The sequence below is a fragment of the Beta vulgaris genome, chromosome 8 (genome assembly GCF_026745355.1).
Source record: "Beta vulgaris subsp. vulgaris cultivar EL10 chromosome 8, EL10.2, whole genome shotgun sequence".
NCBI lineage: Eukaryota > Viridiplantae > Streptophyta > Magnoliopsida > Caryophyllales > Amaranthaceae > Beta > Beta vulgaris.
Genome location: NC_079209.1, coordinates 24,169,128 through 24,177,774, shown reverse-complemented (window position 1 = coordinate 24,177,774; position 8,647 = coordinate 24,169,128). Strand labels below are relative to the sequence as shown.

The 8,647-nt window shown below is 36.5% G+C and overlaps 1 protein-coding gene across 1 annotated transcript; it reads left to right on the top strand.

Moving 5' to 3' along the window:
* The first annotated feature begins 1,745 nt into the window (after nt 1-1,745).
* Nucleotides 1,746-3,297, top strand: LOC104883529 (HIPL1 protein-like). The gene is made up of 3 exons (XM_010668071.4): nt 1,746-2,242; nt 2,333-2,485; nt 3,134-3,297. The coding sequence occupies exons 1-3, from the start codon at nt 2,155-2,157 to the stop codon at nt 3,193-3,195; spliced, it is 303 nt and encodes a 100-aa protein (XP_010666373.2). The 5' UTR covers nt 1,746-2,154; the 3' UTR covers nt 3,196-3,297.
* The last annotated feature ends 5,350 nt before the right edge of the window (nt 3,298-8,647 follow it).

Genomic DNA, 8,647 nt, shown 5'->3' with positions numbered 1-8,647 from the left:
GCTGTATTTTAGGTTCCTTTGTTTGGTTTTCTAGAGTTTGGGTTTTTTGAGGGTTTTCTTTGATTTTATTTTTTAGGATTTTCTTTGATTAAAAAACTTCCCTCTCACCTTGATTCGCCATTTCAGTAGTAGATTCCCTGATGACATTTTTGATTAGATTGTTCACTGAGACCTTTGAAATTAGGGTTTCAGTTTGTTTTGGGGTTCGTGAAATTAGGGATTAGGACTTGCGACGGTGATGGTGGTGCAGCAATTGCGACAGGAGATCACCACCGTTGCTCCTCCGGTTTTTCGGTCGCTCCCCCGCCACTGTGTCACCACCGCCACCATCACTACCACCCAGGTAAATTCACTTGGTTCAAATTCTGCCTTAGGTTTAACTTTTTTACTTAGGTTGAACTTTTTTTTGGTAATTATTCAATCTTAGTAGAAGAATTTCGCCATAGCTGGTGATTTTAAGAATGATTCGAAGGCTAAAAATGGTGAGTTTGTGATTTTTTTTCGATGTTAGATAGAGACTGTATTAGGTATTGGGTTAATTGCCTCTGTTAGTATACTTTTCATGAATTGATACTCATATTAATTGTATCATACATGTCTTTATTGTATCATAAACAAAAAATTTAATGATAATTGTGACTTAATTTTTTTTGAAAGGAATAGTGACTTTGTAACTGTTTTCCAACTATTTTAGGTCAGATGGGGATGATCAGACTGATTCACTGCAATATAGAGGTTTGAACTACCATGCATGCAATCTAGACCACTTAAATATTTTTCCTTGCCTTTACTTGTTTAATTTCTGTTTATTTGGGTAACTAGAATCCCACATATTTAATTTAATGGCCTTATAAAGAGACCTTGTTGTTTATGATTAATCTTAATAATTGGTTGGATGCATAGAGCTTTGAAAGATGATCTAGGAGATTAGTTCCACACTATTGGCTAGTTGGCCCAACTCATTTTCTTTCGTGGGTGAAGGCTTTAGGTTGCTGTGTTTTCATATTCATCAAATGTAGCCTATCATGGGTGCACTCAGGAGAAATCTTCATTGTCATGTCTATTGACTCATTGTAGATTTCATATCATAATTCTGAATTCATATCATCAATTTCACTTATAAGCTAAATTTGATAAATTCCCCTCAAAAATATTTCACTTCTAAGCTGCTGACAAACGATGCTCTTCTGCAGGATTGTCTAGTCTTCAATTACATCAACACTTTATCACCCATTAAATCATTTAGTGTGGGTCACAATGCATAGGTATATCATTTTTAAGCTGGTGAGATCATTTTCGATGTTTCTCTTTATATTGAATCACCCATTAAATCATTTAGTCTTCAATTACATCAACACTTCTAAGCTGCTGAGATCATTTTTCGATGCTTCTCTTTATATTGACACACATGCCCACCTGCTACAGTGGAAATTACAAGGTATATAAAAAGAGTGAGTGAAATTGAAGGATTGTTATTTCTCTTCATTGTTCTGTTTTCAAGTAGTTTATTTCCCTTTAACCCTGAAATTTGGACTAAGAACACCACGACTTGCCAACTTATATGGTGTGTTCGGGCCTTTCAAACTGAGATGACCAGAGTTGACGACGTTGATGAACATATGCCTGGTGAAAATATTCTAAGAAGTTTAGTATAGTTGGAGTAAACTACACAATGCTTGGTGAAAATATGAAGAAGAGGTATGTGGTTTATAAATGTTTACTTGTGAGTATAACTGATTAATTATATTATTTAATCCTAACAATTATGTTTGATTTCTGAATAAGTGCAAATAATAACACATATACTCTAGTATAAAGAAAGAGCTAGGAAATTACAAAATTTATAGTTTGATAGAAATAATAGTACCCTTATAAAACTAGATTATAGTAAACAACACAGTATCAAATGAGCTGTTATATTCTCTGTACTAGCATGCAACTGTTAGAGACCACATTTGTTGAGTTGTAGATAGAACTTCAAGTATCTAATAGCTGGTGAGTTCAGTAGGTTGCTTCATAGCTTAGCATTGCAGTTCATATATATTGTTTGGTTTTGATCTTTCTGTTATGAATTTACTGATTGGTTCTTATTGTGGATCATCTTTGAGGATATCAAAAGTGGAAAACCTCTAGCAGCTGCCATTCTCAGAAGAAATGGCTGGTTTTACTGCAATATTGCTTCTTCTTCAGTGTCTGCTTTTCTCTCAACCTTCCTATTCACTTCCCTTGTGCACCGACTTCCGTAATCCTTCTTTCTTTCTTCTCCTGTATGTGTGTGTGTGCGCGCGTGTATCTGAGGTTTAATCTGTCTTTTTTTTGCATATTGAAACAGGGGCACCCACAAAAATAAAAACACCTCTAGGATTTTTTCCTTATGATGGAACTACGTGCTGTGACTCAACCAAAGACCTACAACTTCAAAAACAATTTCAAAGAATGAACATTTCTGATACAACTTGTGCTTCCCTTGTGAAATCAATACTCAGTAAGCTTCTGTCACTTACATGCCAGCCTTACAGTTTCCCTCTGTTCTTTTTTGGTTTTGAATACATATGAGTTATGTAACACATATATATATTCCTTGATCACCAAAATGAACCTCGACCTCAACCTTCAAGATTTACTAGTCCAATGTAGTAGGTCAGATTCTTAGAGTGGGGAGAGAGGATTAGGAGAATTTCAATCCCAAGAGCCTGCAGTTGGTAGGATTCGAACTTGTGACCTCCAAGTAAGGGGGGTGAGAATCTTGCTAGCTACACCAAGCTTGCTAGGTATTTAGCTAAATCTTAGCCCTATCATGGGTTAAGAATCGAAAAGTTCGACGTTTCCTATTTGTCCTTCAACTTCTTTTTTTCCTCTTCTAGTTCATGCTCCTTGAATATGTGAAAGTTTGACATGGACAATATCTTTGGAAGGACTGAAAGGAGGGAGTAGTTGGTTTTCTAATGGTCGCTTTCGATTAAATTCATGATTTGGTGTAAAACATTATTAAAACTTGTTGAATCAAGCTATATATGTATACTTTTTAAGTCTTAAGACACTGCTTAAGCATTGTGGATGAAGTCAATTTCATAAATTTCCGTTTCTTATGCATCTATCACATGAAATTTAAATTTCTCTTTTTTGTGGACAGTGCTGGTGGTATGGCATTGTCAAGTCTGGTTCCTGCAACTGTTAGTTCGATTTCTGCTCTAGCAAAGAGTTCAGTAGCTGAACTACAGATCTGGTCCTTACATGGATTACTTTTGACAATTGAAGCTGTTGGTTTGTCCTACATATCGCATGTTCAGGTAATCTACCTTCCTGTAAGCGTGCACGGTGTAGGATGACTATATCTGTTTGCATATGTTGTTCATATTACTATAATTATGAGAGATTACATTTGGACTGGTGTTGGAACCAAGCATTGTTAAATCAAGAGATGCAATAAGATTATGTGTTCCATGAGGATCTTTCTCATGTGGTGTTCCTATAAGGTCTTCATCCTTTTCACTTTACTCGTTTCGGGTGTAACATCATTTTGGTCTTTGTGTCGCATATTCACACTTATATGATCAACTAATTGCGAGTAAAGCTACTTTGCTGTTGCCATACCTTTCAAAAGCTAGTATACATAACTTTTCAGTTTATTGTCCTGCAACAAGATGCTATGAAATTAAGCTTAATGGAGTAGCTGATAGTCTTAAGATCTAATTGTACTTCAATGCTCTATCAATTAATTGCTGCCTTGCTGGTGCTTAGATGTATTAGAATGTGTGTAAATATTACAAGAATATCTAGGTAAATTGATATTAGCTGATCCAAAGGGTAGGGTGACTATTTCCCTTCTATTAGCTAGGCTCTTGCTTATTCTTTTTCTTCTCTCTCTCTCTCTCTCTCTCTTTTCTGGCTTGAGAAATGAGAATTAGCGAAAGGTAAAGTTCCGTAAACGATGTGAATGAAGAAATTTTGGTCTGCAACACAGTGTAGCTTGTGTGGTAGTAAGGAAGAATCATCTGCACCTCTTTTCTCTTTAGCGCAGACTTTTTTTGTACTTCAGTTTCAAGTTGCTGCTTCAGGGTAGCTGCTTCTTCTTCTGCCTTTTCCCATCCTAATATTCAGAAATCAGTATACTAGTTATAGCATGCAATAAGATAAAAAGTGCAGAACGATTTTTCTCCCTCTTCATAGGGATGACGTTTTTCGTTCATATTTAATAAAAAAAAATATATTTGCCTAAAGATAGTTCTCAAAATCTCAGAGTGCTGCAGGGAGCTCTAAGGAAATGATGGTCTAAATAAAGTTTGTTAAGGGCCCCCTCATTAAGGAACAAAATATCAAGGATGGTCTAAAGAAGTGGTAAATGCCAAGAGAAGAAAAGATATGGTTGGGTGGGAGAAAGAGTTTATTGTGAGTCATGATCATTTCATGTATATCACTTTTCTTCATATAGTTAATTAGGTAGTTTTTTTTATTAGTAATAATTGATATGTATGTATGTATGATTTCCCTATGATGCACTAGAAGATTTTAGCAGGGTCTGTTACATTGTCAACAAAAACTTGTTTATCATCATTTCTTTTAGACTCGGTTTTTGTAGCATTCTTAGCTTCTTGCACTTCCTTCTCAAGCTTTGTCAATTTTTTTTACCAGGAACTTGTCTAAACTGGGTAACTCGGGCTCTTCTACTGGCAGCTTTGTCCTCTCACTTCATTAATGGAGTAATCTATGCTACTGACAGCTGATTTATCCTGCATTTTATGACTCTTTGTATCAGCCAAAGCAGCAGTCAGTCCACATGTTGCAACAATTGTTGCCAAAGAAGCCAATTGTTGTTTATTTGTAGTATTTCTTTGAACCCATAATTGTATTTTTTATAATTTGCAATTGTTGTTTATTTGTAGTATTTCTTGTATTCAGGAACAAAAACATATGAAATATAACTTTTTACCTATATATAATTGATTATGTATTAATTTAGTGTAAAAAAAAAGCAAAAAAAAAATTTTTTTTTAATTTTTTTGGGCCTCAAATGCTCCGGTTTTCTTTAAAAACCGGAGCATTTGGTAGAGCAAATGCTCCGATTTTTAAGGAAAACCAGAGCATTTGTGTTGCCAAATGCTTCGGTTGCAACCGGAGCATTTGTAAGAGTCTCAAATGCTCGTATGGCGTCTGCTACGCGTGCAATACGGAGCATTTGCGGCCCAAAAAACCGGAGCAATTGAGGTTTTTTCTACTAGTGCGCTCTGGTACCAAGGTTGTTGCAACAGAAGCGAATGACCAAAAAATAAAACGCGAAAATCGAATAAAGAACACGAATATTTAACGAGGTTAATAGCTACGTACTCATGGTTGGGATAAACTCTTTCACTATGATCAAGCGGAACCACGAATACAATAGGCAAGAGAATCACTTGAATACTCTCTTCAATGATTCTCTCAAAGCTCTATGTCTCTCTTAAAACTTCTCTGTTATTTCTCTCACTTGTGTCTTGATGATTATCAAACCCTAATTAACCCACACATAGAATATATGTGATTCGATTTACAATACATGAGTAAAGGTGCAAGGAAACACAAAAATAGAGCGTTAATGAGCCTGCGCTGCTGTATTCAACATTTGTCGTGCCTAGTGGCTCTGTAGCTGCACCCACGGCTCGGCATGCCTACAAGACATATCAATATGGCCGCTCCCTGCAGCTATGTAGCCGCACCCAACGGCTCGTGGATCCAACACAACTAATCTAGCCGCGCCCCTCGGCTCTACTGCAACACCCGGCCGCTTTTAACGAGTGTTAGACGATTGACGATCTCCTTCGTCGATTATCGTACAACCTCGAACAACGCAAGTCTCCTAGCTCAAGATCAAGTCATCAAACTTATTGTAACTTTGCTTTAATATTAACCTTTTAGTTACATGGGTAATTAATTTGGTGTATGTTTAATAATGGGTTTTGAGGACTTTGATGGGTTGCCTTACTTTTGTGGAGAAAATTACAAATGCATGTAACTAATGTTTTAGTGTTCTTGTTCTTGTTGTTGAGAATTTTTCTCATAGCTTTTTGTGGGCTTAGAGTGAATGCATTTACAAGATTTAAATCCTCATCGAATATCAACAAAATATTGAGAAGAGAGGTAAGAGGAGGGTAGCAGAGCAGGGGTAAAGGGTGTTTCGGGTCGTAGGGGATGGGATGGGGTGTTTTAGGGTGGCAGGGGAGGGGGAGGGTTATGGGGTGGCAGGGGAAGAAGGAAGGATGAGAGAGGAAAAGGAGGAGGAAGAAGAAAAAAGTTATAAATTAGGCAAAGCTACATACTAAACAACTTGCCGGAACTGTTTTTATAAAGGACCCCTCAAAGTTGGAATTGAACAATGTTGATTTAAAATTGGGATTGTTTTTGTCAGGATGCCTATATTTAATACCGTTCTTTTCAATTTTTTCTATTGCTAAAGTAGGAAAAAACTCTCAATCTGCATTAAGCACTAAAATAATTTCCAACGTACTTAGATTTGGGTGTATGGATGGCAATCCAACCCGGACTTGAAGGAAAAAGCCAAATCAACTCCTATAAAAATATGAATCTTACTCTGTTTAAATATTCTGACTCCGAGTCGGGGGAGGTTCTGAATCGGAGCCAATTAAAAATCTAACATCTAGATCTAGGGATGATAATGGATCGGATCTAGACCAGGTCCATATGGACCCTAATCCAGATCCATTTGCAGACGCTAGATCCAGATCCGACCCAGATTCAATGGGTCTGAAAAGGTCGGACACGAATCCAAATCCTACAGATCCGAATAAAAACGATCCCAAATCAGATCTATCTGTCATTGAAATTTACAACCAAATTCGACAATTTTACCACACATTCTAGTCAACAAATTCAAATAAAAATTCAATTCAACAAATTCAACAATAATATCACAAATTCACATAAAAAACCTATTATATTCGTAATAATTGCTAATTATATACCAATGGGATCCAAGTTTTTTTTATTCAATTCAAAATTTCAGATTTTGGTGATCAAACCCATCACCATTGGCATTGCTCTAAGAGTTGGAAGCACATCCCAACCCAGCAATTTTTTTTTTTTTAAAAAAAAAGAAAACGGATATGCGGATTCGGGTCTTGGGTCAGATCCGAACCCAAATCATCCATCTAACTACAGGACCCCGGATCTGACTCGTATCCGACGGGTCTGAAATTTTAGGATCTATATCTGAAAAAGGAGATCTGGATACACGGACACGAGTTGGGTCCATGATCCATTGTCATCCCATTCGAATCCGACTTGAACTTTGGGGCAATTAATCTTATATTTTGTTTATATTAATATATTATGTATGTATTGTTTGACTATGATTTTGAGGCAAGTGTGTTAGATAAGATTCTTCTATTTAAAAAATAATTGTTAAAAAAAAGTATTGTTAAGATTATTTGTATTATATAAGATTTCCATATGATTGCTCAACAAATAAAATGATTAGATTGTTCATATTATATAAGATTTTTTATTAAAACTATTGGGGGTAAAAGAAGCCGGATCGAGGTTAGAGTCAGATGTCAGAATTTTAAGTCGGATCATATTTAGATTTCAGATGTTTAATTTGGATTATGCGTAATCCGGTCTAAGTCCGACCCATTGCCATCCCTAACTAGGCACGAGGAATTTAGTTTGCTCAGGTTAACCATATTTGCATTAGTGATTTAGCTTATAGAACTGTTGCTAATCACGTGTAATGATTTTACAAATATAAACCTCTACGTACATAGTGTACTGGTTCATTAAACTAAACTGCTACTCCGAGTAATGATTTATAAATGCCCTCAAAACCACTAGAATGGTATGTGTGTTTAGTAGTAATTTTTTTTTCCAAACTCTCTCTCCAAACCACTACTCATAGTAGCGATCAAGCATGACGTTACTACTACTTTGAGTAGCGGTTATGCCATGTTATCTGCTAATTACAAACGCGATTTGTTCCAAGAGTAAATAGTTATCCCGAATACCGGTTTATTATGGCAATAATACAGAATAAAAAAATATTTCTCATGCCCAACATCGTACAAACACTAGGGGAAAAAAAAAGGAAGGGCTGCGCTTTCTTCATTACGCAGCCCTTCTATACAGTAGGGCTGCGCTTTTAAATAAAACGCAACCCTTCGTTAAAGTAGGGTTGCGTTTTAATAGAAAACCGCAGCCCTTCACATAGAAGAGTTGCGCTTTTTAAACAAGCGCAGCCCTACTGTTACAAAATGGCTGCGCTTTAGTTACATAAGGGCTGCGCTTTTTCAAAAAAGCGCAGCCCTTCTATGGGCTTTTTTTAAAAAAAAAAGAATTAAGCGCATACTAGGAGAAAGTTGAAACCCCCTCTCTCTCCTCCCATTTCATCTCATCTTCTTCATCTCCTCACAAAAAAAAAACCCCGTCCCTCATACGCTGTTGAAAGTGCTTCTCTCTCACCCCCATCGTTCCTTCTCATCTTCACGCTTCCTCTCCTCTCATCTCCTCCTCTCCTCGTCTAATCATTTTCTTCTTGTGCTTTAGAGTACTTCGCAACAGATGTACAAGGTAAAGATGATTTTGTAAATTGTTCAAGAACCCTAAGAACGTCGAAGATCTGGATTCTCTCGCCTTTTTCCCCATCTCCTCCTACAATTCT

What these genes read in the sequence shown, in the direction of transcription:
- LOC104883529 (XM_010668071.4), top strand. Translation starts at nt 2,155, where the DNA reads ATGGCTGGTTTTACTGCAATATTGCTTCTTCTTCAGTGTCTGCTTTTC. An exon ending in TCCCTTGTGCACCGACTTCC is followed by an intron (nt 2,243 to 2,332) that starts GTAATCCTTCTT and finishes ATATTGAAACAG; the next exon opens with GGGCACCCACAAAAATAAAA. An exon ending in CCTTGTGAAATCAATACTCA is followed by an intron (nt 2,486 to 3,133) that starts GTAAGCTTCTGT and finishes TTTTGTGGACAG; the next exon opens with TGCTGGTGGTATGGCATTGT.